General features: G+C 35.7%; 1 protein-coding gene across 1 annotated transcript; it reads right to left on the reverse strand.

Annotated features, from left to right (window-relative positions):
- Window positions 1–2964, reverse strand: LOC130749534 (uncharacterized). Its single transcript, XM_057602909.1, has 6 exons — window positions 2621–2964; window positions 1922–2003; window positions 1293–1468; window positions 1109–1169; window positions 936–991; window positions 1–265 (listed from the first exon to the last, which is right to left on the reverse strand). The coding sequence occupies exons 1-5, from the start codon at window positions 2744–2746 to the stop codon at window positions 975–977; spliced, it is 462 nt and encodes a 153-aa protein (XP_057458892.1). The 5' UTR covers window positions 2747–2964; the 3' UTR covers window positions 1–265; window positions 936–974.
- Window positions 2965–17149: the final 14185 nt, after the last annotated feature.

Genomic DNA, 17149 nt, shown 5'->3' on the forward strand with positions numbered 1-17149 from the left:
TGGGAAGAGAATTTCTTTAATAAATTCAAATTAAGTTTCAGCCCCAGGACAGTAGCTGATATAATACATATAGAATACCTACATATATCATACAACTTTTGCAAGATAGCATGACCAAGTACTATATAATTTACAGCAAAATAAAAAGAAAGGCAAATGATTGCAGTTTCATGTCTGGCCTAAGAAAGCAACTAACTGTCCTCAATGTCCTGACTACTTTATTGTTCTTCCATAGACTATGCTGCTAAACTGTCCAGCTATGTACCTGCAACATCCATTCAACTGATGAATACTAAATATTAAAATCAAAATCAGACTTATGAATCCAGAAATAATAAGATCTCAGTCTGATCATTTTCCTTTCAACTTTTGGTATTCTTATTCAATTGAGTATAGAGTTGGTTGCAAATGTAACTTTTATCTCATTTTTCTTGAATTTAAGCTAAGGCTAACTCAACTCTAAAAGTTTGCTCAAATTCAAAATGATGTCATGGTTTATCCTAGATCCAATATTGGATCAGCCACCACTGTCCAAAAATCATCCTAGCTCCGTGCATTTCCCGGTGCAAACTACCTGACCCTGCGGTTTTCGCAGTGTAATTAACATGGCCCAGCAGATTTGCAGTCCAAAAACAGTATTATAACATCCGCACTCTTGGTGTCTAGTTATATATGGGCATGAGAAGTATGTTGAGATTCTTCGTCAATTAGAGATATTGTCAAAGCAAAGAATCATGAGCTAACTTTTGATGATTGAGTTAGGTTTAGCTCAAATTCATGACTTTTCTTCCTCCCTTTCATTGGTAAACCCTTCATACCAATCTTGTAAGACTTCTTACTTTTCAAAGTAGTTAAGTTTTGAAGTTGAAAAGAAAGATAAAACTATCTGACATCTAAATACAATTTGGCAATAGGTTTCAGAAGATGATATATACCTTGAGAGGAGCATATATCTAGCATTGACAAGGGTGATCTTAATAATAGAGAGACCCTGTGGACAGAAAGTCAGCAAAAGAATGAGAACATTATGGCAAACCAGTACAAGCAATACGCAATCTTTAAAACCACAAATCTATTGAACAAGTATATTCATTCATTCATGACATACCTTGCCACCAGTTTCCTCTAGAAGCCATTCCTGAATCATCATTTCCGACATCGTTCTTGTGCTGTTAAAATAACAATAAAAAAGTCGTGTTAGGCTTTCGACAGCCAACATAAAACTCGTTGATATCTTTTACATGGATTTTGGACCGATACAGCCAATAATAAATGAAATACCACTCACTCACCAAAGTGTTTGATCCTGCATTCTGTGTGCTTTGAGAATGATAATATGTATCCTGGCCACCATAATAAATTGATGAACTAAGGGGACATGGTGGAATTCTTTGATGCTGATAGATGAAACTCATATCCTTATTTTCTGTGTGCTGAGCTTCTCCATAATTGCCCTTTGAAACGTCATCTGTATTTAAAGGAAAACCAGGAAAAATTGGAAGAGACAGAAAATACCATATCTAAAGTTATCAACTAGTTAAACTTAATATGAAAAATCTCAAAATATTTAATATATGCAAAATCTCAACTAGTTAAACTTAATTAGATCAAACGCAGTAATAGAAGTGACAAATTTATTTTGATGAACATTTTCAAATATACAAGTTCTCCTAATAACTAACCATAATGAGGCTAAGATATTGGTGAATGGAATCAAGACCACTAACTACAATTATGGGTGCAGATAATTAAGACACAAGAACTATAAGGAAAATGCAAAAAAGTGGAAAATAGTTATTATGGTGCTAATAGAAGTTTATTATTGCCGGATTTTGTCAATATCTACATGTTAAAAGTTTTATCAAAAATTATACAAACACACCAAATCTCTAACACCAGAGGCTGAAACAGAGTACCCTACCTTGAATACCAATTTTGGAGCTCCATGTCTCATTGGCAGTTTTGACGCTCAATTCAGAACGCAGAGATTCTCTCCCTAGTACCTGAATCAACACAACCAACAAAAATGTAAGAGCTGTTTCAACATGACTCGGAACATGTTTGGTTCCCTGTTGTAGAACCTCATAATCAATTCTGATAAAATAAAATAAATTTTGGATTATAATAAAGAGGTTCGCGAGTCGTTTTAAGAGAATTGATTCTGGTCTCAAAAAGCAAAATCAGTTGTGTTACAAGCTAGGAAGAGTAGCTTCTGCGTTGAACATAATCAATTCCGAAATCTAATAATTGAATTTAATAGTATTACTCAATTAAAAACACTTTTTGTTAAATGTATCTGGACATAAATCACTGTCACTCTGAAGTAACTTTTATTGTAATCAATTTATCAAAAATCAATTGCGATTACGTTGATCCAAACACGCACCCGATGCCCCATGAACTTGTTATATGATTCAAATAAGAATTTCAGCACCTAGCTAAATTCAAGCATCCCCATTAGCAATTCAACAACAGTAAATGCTCATTGCCTTTCAACTTTGTTCATTATATTGAAAAACTTATATATAAAATGTAGGGGAAGAAAGAAAGCAAAGGGATTGAATAAAAACAAAGCAAAAGCATAAAACAGAGGAACATTAGAAATGAATAAAACAATCACCTTTGGCGATGGAGGAGAAAAAATAGACCCAAAAATCCCAGAAGAAGGAGAAGGGTGTGACTCTTTGGAACCAAAAAGCTCAGCAGTGAAGGAAGAAGAAGTACCCTTTTGCTTCTTTTCATCCATTCTCTTCCTACCTCTCTATAAACCTCTGTATGAAAATCAGTACCTCAAAAGTGAATTGTTCAGAGTCTTTTTATATAAAGACAACCCCAGAAAGATACATCTACCACCGCCTGAGAAAATGAGAAAACTCAATTGCGTTTTTATTTTGTAATTCTTGGGAAGAAGCAAAGGAAGAGAAGAAGAGAAGACGTGATAGAAGAAATCAGAATAAGGAGGAGGAAAGGGAGAAAATGAGATAGAGAGCATGCGTCAGTGTGTTTGTTTTTTCAAATGAAACCGTAGTTAGTTCTCACCTATTTATAAGGCCCAAAATCTGGCATGTGATGTAAGAAATTTCCACCTCTTTTTAGATTTTTTTTTTCACTGAAAAAAATTATATGGTACCTCAGTATTTACTGGTCTTACGCATTTGAGAATAAGGATTCTTGATTAAGGTGTTTTTTTTACCTCACAATTAAATTTGAATTTAATAATATCTAAAATATAAAATAGAAGGTTGTGATTGAATGATGGTGTAAACCTTTTTACACCGTCGGTGCATAGAAATTAATTTCTTAAGGTAATATATATAATTATTGGATAATACCTACAACACAATAATATGATATATGTATACGATTCTATTCAGACTTATCAATAATATATACATATGTTAAGGAGATATATACACACTATTGCTTAATCCTAATCCTTCTAAAAAATCTAATTCTTATTTTTCCTTAACTTTACGTACTTGAGTGTTGAAGTGTCTTGTACGTATTCACTTTGATGTCCACTTAGTCTGGATATGAAAAAAAACAGTACAATAGAGCAGTCCTGACACCCTACTTATATGAACATATACTCAAATTCTATTTTTCTTACCCAATATTTTCATTTTTCTCTTTTAATATAAGTCCTAGGATCTTGATCATACTTTATGAAGCAGTTATTCCAGTTAAATTAATTTCACTGCAATGGATCCAGATTCGAGATAAGTTGAATGAATAAAGGAACGTCTTTTTCGCAGCGTTTTTTTTTATGGTTTTGTTTTTCACTTCCACACTTTAAAAAGTAGATTGGATCCTTCATATAATATAATAATGTTAAGTGAGACATTATATTTATCTCAATCTCATTAATATTTGAAGAGTCTCGATTGCCATAAAAATTACATATAATGACTGATATTTAGAGAATTTTCACAAAAGAATGCAATGATATAAGACTGATTGAAATATGAGAAAAATATGGAGTGTGATGAAATGTTTGAATTCATTTAGCATGAATAAAGACAAAAAAGAAAAGTTTCATACCTACCCCAAATTAAATAGGAAATAAATAAAGCATTGAATTGGATAAGGTGAGATACAATGTATTGCATCACATTTCATTTTATTTTCTCATTTTAAATAATATTTCAATTTTGAAGTCATTTTTTATCAATTTAAAATCAATCTGAGTTCAACATGAAATAAATTGGAGCCACGTATGTGAGTTTAGTCTTTGGGGTGGGACCTGAAGCAGATACCAATGTTTTACTGCCACGAGTTCTGTTTGGATAATAAGTAATAACAGACACCCGTGCTTTTTTGTCCAATGCCCTCTGGCTCTAAGCTAAGGTGCCGTTTGGTTTGAAACCTTTTTGTTTTTACTTTGTGTAAACCTTATCTCGGGTACTCGTTTCAAAATGAAGATGTTTCATGCATTTTATTTTAATTTGTTATGTTTTTTTATAATAATTTTTATAATTTACGATTTAATCATTCTAATAAATGAACTAAATAGTGTCATCTTCCTACTTTAAATTGAGAAAATTTTGATTCATAAATTAAAAATATATATTATATATTTAATTTAATATAAGAAACTTATTATAAATAACATAAAAGTATTCATTATAAACCCATTTTTAACATGGTAGAATTGTCTTTTATATTTTATGGTCTACCTTTTTTCAATCTATATGTGTCCTCAAATGATAGCTCAAGTGGTAATAGTTATATAACATATGAGCTGGGGTGAGGACATTCAAGAATCAATCCTTAAAGAGAGTAATTTATCTTTAAAATAATCTATATTTGTGTATTGTTTTTCATCATACTATTTGTCGTAGTTTTTACTATGAGTGTCAGTGAGTCAGGTGGGATGAGTTATGCTTGATTTTTATCCGACCCTAAATATAAATTAGGATAGTTTTTAAACTCGACCACATCCCTAGAAGGAAGAAACTCATGAGGTCTAGGTTTAAGAAAAAGATCTGGCCCCAAAAAGTCAGGTTCCGGTTGACCCAAAAGACAAGTTGGATGACAATTTATAATCTCATAAAAGAACAATAAATATTTTTCATTATGTAAAAACATTAATTTCAAATTCTATTATAAATTATAAAAGAAGCTACACATATATTAGGTTGTTTGTACTAAATCTTGCATGGTACAATGTTTCATCTAATAATACAATGAGATGCATTTCTACCTAGTAGGAGTTTCGTGGGATGAGTTGAACTTGACTTTTGCTCGTCCCAAATATTAATCAGACAAGTTTTTTTATACTCGAACACACTCGTAGCCTCGAAAAATCCTAATGAAGTGCGAGTTTAATGATTTGGACCAAAACATGTCAAGCGACAAGGTCAAATCCTTTACACTCTTAGTTTTTACCCTTCAATCTTTCCTATTTCATGATGTACAATAATACTTATCCTTTTGTTTTCTTATTTTTTCTCTTTTGTTAAAATAGTTTCTACTTGTTATGATCAGCAATCTTAACTAATAGCCCACATAGACTTGAACCATGACCAATGCATATGGTGATATGTCATATAGTGTTTTTTTTTTCTCGTGTGTTGCACGGGGAATATGTCTATTGTATTTGATACATCAATTAATCATGAACGTGATTATGTGAGTTCGTTTTCAGTTATTATTTTTAAAATTCTAAGCTATCTATGTTTTAATCTTTTTTTTAAGTTGTTCCCAACATATGATCTCTTCTTTCCCTATTAATTCCCCCTTAATTATCTTTTTTTCTACCCTAATTTCGTTCCTCTCTCTTTTCTCTCATATAACATTTTAAATTTTAAATTTTCCTATATTTTTTTCCTCTTTGCCCATTAATTGTTCTTCTCTCTCTCCCCCAATTCGCAAATTAGGGAAAATCTTAGATATGCACTATGCAGTATCTTAGATAATTAGGGAAAATCTTTTAAAATTTTAATGGATTATAATCTCAGCACTACATATTTTATTTTTATATTGTAGATCATGAGAAATAATAAAAGGAGAAATCAGAGAATTCTTGTAAATATATGCAGTAAATTAGGCTTGAAACTTTTCCAAATTTAAAGAGATAATGAAAACGGTTTCAAGATTTGTTTTGGAAATAAATTTAGTAATGAGTAATCTTAGATAATTAGGGCAAATCTTTTAAAATTTGGTTTCAAGATAAAATAACACAACAGAAGAGAAACTCTCTAAAATTGACACGTGGAATTTGCTATCTAACAAATTGACACGTGAATTTTTTCTTATGAGATTGAACCAGGAGCTGCCACCTCACCAAATCAGTCTTATAAAAGTTCTTCTTTTCTGATGGGGAAGTAGGAACATGCTAAATATGTTAGATATAAGTTATTTCTCTGTTCTGTTCTTATATAATTAAGCACTATGGTCGGGATCTGGACTGGTAGTACACTTTGAACTAAACTAAAATGAAAGCTCTTTTGAAAACCTTCTAGGATTATTACTATTCAGACTTATGATCATCTCTGCAGCGGAGGCGTTGAAGGCAGTAAGTCCCTGTGTGGCAGTAAGTCTATATTGGCCATACTACAGACATGTTATTAAGTTCTGAATATTTTTAATGTCCTTGTTTAGTTTCTTTTGTGGTGGCTTAAGTCTGATCCAGATCTATACTGCTCAACTATTAAGAACAATACAGAACATAACTTATATTTCTAATTTATTTATCTGTTTCTATAGAACCAGGTGATGGCGATGATACTTACGGGTGAGGAAGATCTATCTTTCATGATGCTTCGCTCTTTCTCTTCTAAGCTTTCTTTCAGATCTTCCCAACCCTCTTCTTCTTCTATCGATCATCCTCATCAATCCAATCAATTATCCAAATCTGTCTTCAAAGAAGAAATTCATTTTGAAGATATCAATCAAGATCTTGACAACTGGGAAATTCCAAAAATTTCTCATGCTGAGATCTACAAACCAAACGGATCCTTTTTCAAACGATCAGATTTCATTATCAAAACCGTTGAGCAAACCTACAAGCTCAGATCTGATGATGAAGAAATCCATCTGCTTTCCGAGAAAAGCATCAAAGAACATATCAGCAAGAACTTCAACTATCTTCATATAGGTAGTGTTCAAGTTGGTCTTAAACCCCTAACCAGGAAATCTCTTGACATCGCTGTACTCCTTTGTCTTAGGGATGTTAGACATAATCAATTCCATGATTCCCTCTTAGGAACGGTTGAAACCAGCCTAAGTAATGGACCAATCTTTTTCAATTGCTTTCCAGATCTAACTGTCAGTCTGGAAGACAAAAACATCCTTGACGTTCTCTTCCTAAATATCAAGCTTCACGGCCTTGATATGAAAGAAGATTCCATACCAATCTCTTTGATATACAGGGTTCAATACAAGGTGATGAACTCTATCAAATCTTATTTCTTGCGAACCAATTGTGAGAAATCTGGAGAAACTACCCTCTTCCTCACAGATTATGATAAGGCCAATGTTATTGTGCCCAAAACCATCCAATGGAGTGATATCACCCTTCCAGAGAAATGGTCTTTGGAAAAGGCTACTCCAGCCCAACCTGTTGAAACTCCTGAGTTTCGTGAAATCATCCAACACCAATCTGGCCAAGTAGATCTCATCTTTGATAGGAGAAATTCCTTCTCTATCCCTAGATCTATTAGGACATCCTCAAATGATTTCCAATCCGCCATGTCTAGAAGATCTTTTTCTATGACTAGAAGGAACCAGCCTGAGTCTAGTGCTCGACCTTCCCTCTCTCATGACGGATCTACTATCCATCTGGCTGGATATGTCAATTCCACTCCGGTCAAGACTACCTATGACAAGGGTGAAGAAGATCGTCAATCTACTTTGTCTCCAACTTATTCTTCTCTAGAAACCCCTGGAGAAGCTTCTGATTTCATTGGAGCAATCACTACTGAATTTGTCATCGACAAAGAAAGTATCAAAGCAGATTTCTATTCTGACCGATGGACTAAGCAAAGAAAATGGTTCTTTGCAAAGTATCAGGGTGAAAAGAGAAAGAAGATCCAAGAAAAATTCTACGGGTTCCTTGAAAAAACCCAGCAAAACATCTTCTTTTTTGAATGGTTTCAAGATTATGCCAACAAGAATTGGAAATCTTACCCCTTCCATGTTGACATGATTAAGTGGCAGCATAAGGATGGAAAAGAAACCCTTTCTAATCTACCTCCTAAAACTCCTTTCCTTTTTAAAGGAGCTCAATCTACACCTGTCCTAGCTTCTCCCTTCAAGACTAGGAAAGAAGAAGGTGATGTCACTGGTAAAGACATCAAAGACCTTATGGAACAATCCAACTATACCAATAAGTATCTTCAAATTCTTGGAGAATCCCAAGTGCAGGATTGCTCTTCCAGGAAAGGAAAAGAAAAGGTCAAGATTGAACCTTCCTCTTCTAATATTGATATCCCTAAAGGATGTCAACTTGAAAAACCTCTTTTCAAACCTTTTCAAATCAGTAGCCGTTCCAGACACTCGGCTCAAACTCTTCGAGCAAAAAAGGAATCTGACAATGAGCTCCTCCAAAAGGTGGTTGAGCAACTTCAGCTTCTCAAACAAGTTGTCCCGGAAACACCAACACCAACCCCGGAACCAATTTCTGAAACTATTTCCGATCCTGCCGTTTCGGCTCCTGCTCCTCCTAAAGAGACTTTAATCCGCCGAACTTCTACTCGTAATACCTCTACTTCTTTAAACAATATTGAAGATGGTAAGGTTGAGTCTGATTCTGATATTCAATCTGATGATCAAACTGTCAAAAGTGTCCCTATCAACACTGTCATTCACAATTCTAAGAATCAATGGAGAAAAGAAACCAAGCTCTATTATCCTAGAGCTACTGCTCCTGATCTTCTTTTAGAAGAATCTTCAAACTTCAAAAGCTTCAGTGCCAACAATGTCTATGAATGGAATATTGATGGTGAAAACGAGTATGGCATCACCAAAATCCTCCAAAATATGACTATGGTAGCCACTGCCTATGTTACCGCCAACAATTGTCCTGAATCTCTTATCGTTGAAGTCTTGGTTGCTGGTTTCTGTGGCCAGCTCAAAGGTTGGTGGGATAATTATCTCACTCAAGACGAGAAGGATCAGATCTTAACTGCTGTCAAAACGGATGAAGAAGGTAATCCTATCATGGAAGATGGCAAATTCATCTCTGATGCTGTCAACTCCTTAATCTTTACCATAGCCCAACATTTTGTTGGAGATCCTTCCCTCATCAAGGACAGATCTGGTGATCTTTTGTCCAATCTTAAGTGCAAATCTTTGGGTGATTTCAGGTGGTATAAGGATACCTTCCTGACCAGGGTTTACACCCGAGAAGACAGCCAACAAGCTTTCTGGAAAGAGAAATTCCTGGCCGGTCTTCCTAAGTCTTTTGGCGACAAAGTTCGTGAGAAACTTAGAAGCCAAAATTCGGGGGGAGAAATCCCTTATCATACCCTTAGTTATGGACAGCTCATAGCTATCATTCAAAGAGTTGCTCTCAAAATCTGTCAGGACGACAAAATCCAACAGCAACTCACTAAGGAGAAGTCTCAGAATCGCAGGGATTTGGGTACTTTCTGCGAACAATTTGGTATCCAAGGTTGTCCCAAGAAACCTAAACCCAGAAAGCAAGATCCTCCTCCCAAACAACAATGGAGAAAGAGATCTAGCAGGAATGATCATAGGAAACCCAAGCCTAGATCAAAACCTTCGCAAATTCCTAAGAACCCTCCTGAGACTAGACCCTCTCAAGGAAAAGATGTTACCTGCTACAACTGCGGCAAGCCGGGCCATATTAGCAGGTATTGCAGACTCAAAAGGAGAATCTCTGAGCTTCATCTTGAACCTGAGATTGAAGACAAGATCAACAATCTTCTCATTCAAACTTATGATGAAGAAGAATCTAATCCTTCCTTCGGATTCTGAGGTCTCTGAAGACCTAAATCAAATTAAGAATGATGATTCTCAATCATCGTCTTCCGTCAATACCTTGTCTATCAACACTTTGACCAATGAACAAGATCTTCTCTTCAGGGCCATTAATTCTATCCCTGATCCAGAGGAAAAGAAAATCTATTTGGAACGCCTCAGATCTACTCTTGAAGATAGGCCTCCCAAAAGTCCTATAACCACCAATAAATTTAATCTTAGAGATACTTTCAAGCGTCTTGAGAAATCTACGGTCAAGCCCGTCACTATTCAAGACCTTCAATTTGAAGTCAATTCCCTCAAGACTGAGGTCAAAAGTCTCAAGCAAATCCAAAAAAGTCAGCAACTTATTCTGGAGAAACTGACTAAAAATTATGAGGAAGATGATTCTTCTATACCTGATTCCAATCCAGCTCCTAACGACAACTGCGAGGACTTTCTGGAAAATATTAACCAGGTCACTATTCAGAAATTCTTCATCCATGTCAAAATCCTCATAGGAGATTTTATTCTCGAAATCCCTGCCCTCTTTGACACAGGGGCAGATTCCAGTTGTATCTCGGAGGGACTTATTCCCACCAGATATTTTGAGAAAACAACTGAGAAGCTCAGCGCTGCTGAAGGATCTAGACTAAAGATCAAGTATAAAATCCCCTCAGCTATCATAAAAAATGGTAGTCTTGAAATCGAAACTCCATTTCTATTAGTCAGAAATTTGAGTCAAAAAATCATTATAGGGACCCCTTTCATTAAGAAACTCTTCCCCTATAATACTGACGAAGACGACATCACTGTTCAGCATCTTGGACAACCTATCTTGTTCAAATTCTCTGAACCTCCCATAGATAAAACTTTGAACGTCATATCCTACAAGGAGAAGCAGATCAACTTCCTCAAGGAAGAAATCTCTTACAGAACCATTGAGGATCAATTGCAACAACCTTCTGTTAAATCAAGGATTGAGAATATTTTGGAAAATATTCAATCCAGCATCTGTTCTGATCTACCCAACGCTTTTTGGGAAAGGAAGAGCCATATGGTGGAACTTCCTTATGAAAAAGAATTTTCAGACAAACAGATTCCAACCAAGGCTAGGCCTATTCAAATGAATGAAGAACTTCTTCATTTCTGCCAAAAAGAAATTGATGATCTTCTGAAGAAGAAACTAATCCGCAGAAGTAAGAGTCCTTGGTCCTGTGCAGCGTTCTATGTCAACAAGCAAGCTGAGATAGAACGGGGAACCCCTAGGCTGGTTATTAACTACAAACCTCTCAATCAAGCCCTTTGTTGGATTAGATATCCTATCCCCAACAAGAAAGATCTCTTAGCCAGACTGCATGATGCTAAGATCTTTTCAAAGTTCGACATGAAATCTGGATTCTGGCAAATCCAATTGCAAGAGAAGGATAGGTATAAAACTGCTTTTACTGTTCCTTTTGGGCAGTATGAGTGGAACGTTATGCCTTTTGGGCTAAAGAACGCCCCATCTGAATTCCAAAGGATTATGAACGAAATCTTCAATCCTTATTCCAAATTCACTATTGTCTACATTGACGATGTTCTAATCTTTTCCCAAACTTTAGATCAACATTTCAAACATCTCAATACGTTCATCTCTGTAATCAAAAGGAATGGCTTGGCTGTATCCAAGACAAAGGTCAGTTTGTTCCAAACCAAAATCAGATTCCTTGGTCACAACATCCACCAAGGAACCATCATTCCTATCAATAGAGCCATCGAGTTCACGGATAAATTCCCTGATCAAATCATTGACAAAACCCAACTACAAAGATTCCTGGGTTGTCTCAATTATGTTGCGAACTTCTGTCCTCAACTCAGTACCATAATCAAACCCCTTCATGATAGACTCAAGAAGGATCCTCCACCTTGGTCTGATATTCATACCAATGTGGTCAAACAAATCAAACTTCGTGTCAAGAATCTCCCTTGTCTTTATCTCCCTAATCCTCAAGCTTTCAAAATTATTGAAACTGATGCCTCTGATATTGGCTTTGGTGGTATTTTGAAACAAAAGGTTTTTGACAAGGAACAAATTATTGCTTTTACTTCAAAACATTGGAATCCTGCTCAACAGAATTATTCTACTGTCAAAAAAGAAGTTTTAGCAATCGTTTTATCTATTTCAAAATTTCAATCTGATTTGATTAATCAAAAATTCTTAGTCCGTGTGGACTGCAAATCTACGAAAGAAATCTTACAAAAAGATGTCAAAAACTTAGCTTCAAAACATATCTTTGCCAGATGGCAAGCTATTTTAAGTGTTTTTGACTTTGATATTGAATATATAAAAGGATCTACCAATTCTCTCCCTGATTTTCTTACTCGTGAATATTTGCAGGGAAGAACCTAACATGGCCTCCAGAGGCCCCTCCTCCTCCTCCTCACGAGGAAGAGGCAAAAACAGAGAAAGGAATAAAGGTATTGTAATCTCTGACCCTTTAATCTTATCTGAGCCCACTGCTCACCAATCTGGACCCACTGTCCAAAAAATTGAGCCCACTGCTCAGACCCAATCTTCCCAACCAAAACAACCAAAACAAACTAAAGCAGATTATGCTTTATCCATCCCAACACTCCTTGCCTTCAAACAAGCAGGCTTAGATGAAATACCTCAAGGCCTCACCAAACTTCCAAATAAATCTTGGGCCAGCATCGCCGACAAAGATGATGACCAAGAAATTCAATCCCTCCAAGCTTTTATTGATAGAACCAGAAGCTTAGCAACTTATGATGGGAAAAAACCTGTTGTTGTTGCCCAACCTAGCCCAGTTGCCCGACCTAGCCCAAATCCAGGTTACTTGGCTAAAGCAGATATGAAATTCCAAACCTTCATCGAACCAGAATGGTGGGACAATTCTGGAGGAGTTAACCTGGCCAATAAAATTGGCACCAAGCTCTTCCCAAGTCATCTTGATCCCACTCACCCAATCAAAAACCAAAGATTCTATGAGTTTATTTTGGTTGACACAAACAGTGTGGAAATCAAACATTTTAGGGATAAAAATGATAATTCCCTAATTACCCATTCTACACTACAAATCCTCTGTGTCCTTCGTCCCAATGACTTTGGACCAAATCCAAACAGTTACAAAAAGTTCTCCCAGAATTTCGACCCAGTTGGTTTTAATTATTGGGACTATATCAGGGCTTGGGATAATATAATCCTTGGTCTGCAAAACAAAAGTTTCAAACATTCTTGGCTCATTTATTTTAAATGGACCAACAAATATTCTTTTCCAAATTGGTTTCATTCATGGTGGAGCTTCTTTGGACCTACAGCTGAAATTTTCCCCTCTGAAGTTCTTGAGGGATACAATCACTTCATTAAACACTGGAACAAAGAGTTGAACAATTATCCAGATTGTTTAAACTTTTTTACAATCTTTTCCCTCTCTTGGGTGTTCTCTTGGCGTTATGGCCTTAAGACCAAAACCCAACCAATCCTTTACAAACAGGCTCTCATCAAATGGTGGAAAATCTTTGATGCGACAAAAGCCCACAAAGAAAATGTGAGCCAATGGTTCAAAACCAATCAGAAATATCTCAAGCATGCAAGTCCACAGACTAGTCTCTTGCTAAACCAAAAGGCCCACATCACAGCGGCCCTTGCAGGAGCTTCAACAGAAGAAGACTTGCTGAGAAACCTTCAATCTGCTCTTCAATTATTGAAGGAGCCAATCGAGCAGGCCTCATCCTCAAAGGCCCCTCAACTCAAAATCACCGACCAGTCGTCCTCATTTGGGTCAGACTTTGTCCATGAATCTACAGAATCAGATGATGAAGACTTCTGCTAAAGTTGTTTTGTCGTCTTGCAATCATTCAATTTTGTAATAATTCTATTATTGTAATCCACTGTAGCAACAGTAGAACTTTTTACTGTAGCAAATAGTGCCCGTCAAATAGTACCGCATACCGGAACTATTCAACCGGAACTATTTAAACAGTGACCATTTTTTCCTTTAAATAGGCATCTTCTGAGCTTTGTTAATCAGAGTTTGGTAAGAGCTGAGTTAGAGAGATAAACACTAGAGAGAGAACCTCTTGTAAGTTCTCCTTCAGTTTTTCTTTCTTCAATCTTTCAATCGGTTTCAGTTTTTTTTCAGTTCTTGTAACCTATGTTTATGTAATATATATCTTGTTCAAGTTTTATTTTTCTGTTTATGGAAGGCTGAGCCTCCTGTTTTAATTCCTGTTTTAATTTCTGCAATTTAATTTTCTGCAAGAAGCCCCTCCGTGGTGGCGTTCTACTTCTCTTAATCCTCTTCTCATCCCCCTCCTTCTGCTTCCGACCCCATTTGATGTACCTTGTGTCTAACATCCCTATATATATATATATATATATATATATATATATATTGATATTGATTAGAAGTATTGATGCGTCAAAAATTGAACTCTAAACTATTTGATCATAGAAGTTTTGATATTATGTCATAAATCAATTATCCCAAAATATTCAATAGTTATATAAAAGACACATAATAGTTATATTTCTAACCCATGTTAGCTCAATTTCAATTTTCGTATTTAATTTATCCTTGATTTCGTTTTTTTCCAACTCTTTTGCACTCTCACTCTTTTTTATCACTTTCTTTCCTATAAGCAATCAGATCTTCCATTTTTTCCTCTCATAGAAAAACACAAGGTACATCTCAATTACCATAGGCAGAGATTTTTCGAAGAAGACACTAGAGACTAGAAAGTGAGAGAAGCTGAGGAGGACCTTACCTTACCTAGTCTTTATCACGTTATCTTGTCGGACCAAAAACTGAGTAAAGGCTTAGTTCGCTCTTCTTCCCTCTCACATTATAAAGTGGAAATAACTCAGATTGTTGCTCTTTTGAGTCATGGATAAAAGGGATTGATATGGCAGTTGGAAACTGACACTGCCATTTGAAGAAAATTAGTTTGATAAGGACACCAGGTCTTGATTTGGTATCGGATAAACTCACTAATTAATAAAGTGAGTCAAATCAGAACATTGTTTAGCATATTAGATTTACTCTTATATGATATATTTTTTAAAATCATATGTTTCATGAAGCAATTTAATTTAAACAGGACCACTAAATAGCAGAGGCCTCAGAGTCAAATATTTATCGCGACTGCATTGCATTCAAAATAATTAAATGCAAAACATCTAAGAATAATCGATGAAAAGCAAGAACTTAAGAGCACCAATAATTAGTAATTATTACCAAATGAGACAGTTAATTAAAAGCAAAGCCGTTAGAACGTTGGGAGTACAGTTAAAAGGTGCAGACATGATAAGAGGCACATAAACATGTGACAGACTAGCTATTTTGCAGGTGTCTTTTAGTTATAGGTTCATTGTGTTGACGGCTTGATGTAATACCCCATATTACTCTCAACCTTCAATTCTTTCTTTACATGTGTATATCACTTTATCAGCGAAAGTCTGTAAAAACAAAATTAAACCCTAAATATTTTGTTCTTAAACTTTGCAACTTCTTTTTTGTCCTTCACCTTTGCCAATTGTGCTACAAGAAAAGTCATTTTAGCATTAAAATTAGAGTCGGTTTTGACGTGTATACTATTTATAGCTGTTTAATATTGGTTAAGTCGAAACAAAGTATCAAATAAAAAATTAGTTACACTTAATTAAGGACAGTGTCGTATTGACATACACTAGTTAGTGTTGGCTAGGCTACTATAAGTGTCGGTTTAATGCTTGACGCTAATTTGAAGATTTCTGTGAGCCTCTACTCATGTGCTTCGAGGGAACCTTAAAGATCTTTTACTTTCAGATCCTCAAACTTAACTTCTTGGATCCTTCCGTTGCCACAACAATGTGGTGAAAATTGTTGGAAAAAATAGAACTAAGGTTGCGCCGTGGGAGAACCACTGCCTTGAAAGCAAAATTTCCGGCTGACCTCGGTGCAATCCAGTGTCAAGTTTGCTCCACAAGGTTAACACAACCACAACAATGTGGTCAAAATTGTTGGAAAAAATAGAATTAAGGTTGCGCCGTGGAAGAACCACTGCCTTGAAAGCAAAATTTCCGGCTGACCTTGGTGCAATCCAGTGCCAAGTTTGCTTCACAAGGTTAACACAACCACACTTCAGGTATTGTGCACTCAGAACCTAAAAGTGTTGGAGTCTCTACAACAATGCTCAGGACCACTAAGGGAGAGGAAGAAATATTTTATTTTTCCTTTTTTGTATCTATCATTGTTCACGACCTCTTCTTCTTATATTGAAAGCAAGAATATCCTCATTTACCTTCCATCCGTTGCTTTTCCATTGAATCCATAATATATACATTCAGGGTTTTTCTAGGTCCAATCATTGCCTACGTGGCATCTCATGATTGGCTAAATTCAATAAAAATCCTACATGACATTCATTCAGCCTTTCTTCTTAATGTACACCATTCTCCTTAACCTACACTCCTCTCTATTTAAAAGCTTATATAAGACTCTTATTCTTCATTCATCTCTCCATTATTTGAATTTCTCCATTATCTTATTTGCATCGTTTCACAACCTTTCTTGGTCTCCAGATCTTTCAGCCATCTCCTGCGTGTTTTGATCTTTTGAGCCTTTCTACATGGCTTCAAGATCTCCTTTTGTGGTTCTTCATGAATATACAAAGGTATGTAAATTTTTTCCTCTGAAATCAATTTTTCATGTCTTTGTTGTGTTTTATTGTAATCCAATATCATGACAAACCCTAATATGTGTTTCTCCTCATACCCTTTCAACAATTTTTTTTTACAGGATTATGGTGTCATTAGACCTATAGACGCTGAAAATAACAATTTCACGGATATTGTTCCTGTCCAAGGTCTAACAAGGGAAATGGAATATCCGTGCTAACCCTAGCAGAACCAAAAGTATATAAGAAATATGTGAATAAGGAAATTATCTCATTAATGATATAAAAGTACCTAGTACAAGGTGAGGGCACCCCTTTTTATAGTAGGAGTGGTCCTTATCTAGAATATTCATGGACTTGGGCCTTACATGCAGGGCCCAAATCCCCATGTTAAATAAGACAAATACATATGTGTACAATATAACAAGACAAAATAACTAGGGCCCACATCTTCCAGTTGGGACCTGCGTCCTTATCTATCAGGTGTTGGCCTTGCCGGGAGGGTCAACGAGCTTGTAAGGACCCGCCCGGTCCACAAGCCCACAAGACATGAAGCTTCATCTTT

Source organism: Lotus japonicus, chromosome 3 (assembly GCF_012489685.1).
Source record: "Lotus japonicus ecotype B-129 chromosome 3, LjGifu_v1.2".
Classification (NCBI taxonomy): Eukaryota; Viridiplantae; Streptophyta; class Magnoliopsida; order Fabales; family Fabaceae; genus Lotus; species Lotus japonicus.

Coding starts and splice junctions, on each gene's coding strand:
- LOC130749534 (XM_057602909.1), bottom strand. CDS start 2,746: ATGGATGAAAAGAAGCAAAAGGGTACTTCTTCTTCCTTCACTGCTGAG. Junction 2,004..2,620: donor TTTCTCCTCCATCGCCAAAG/GTGATTGTTTTA, acceptor GTGTTGATTCAG/GTACTAGGGAGAGAATCTCT. Junction 1,170..1,292: donor ATGCAGGATCAAACACTTTG/GTGAGTGAGTGG, acceptor TTATTTTAACAG/CACAAGAACGATGTCGGAAA.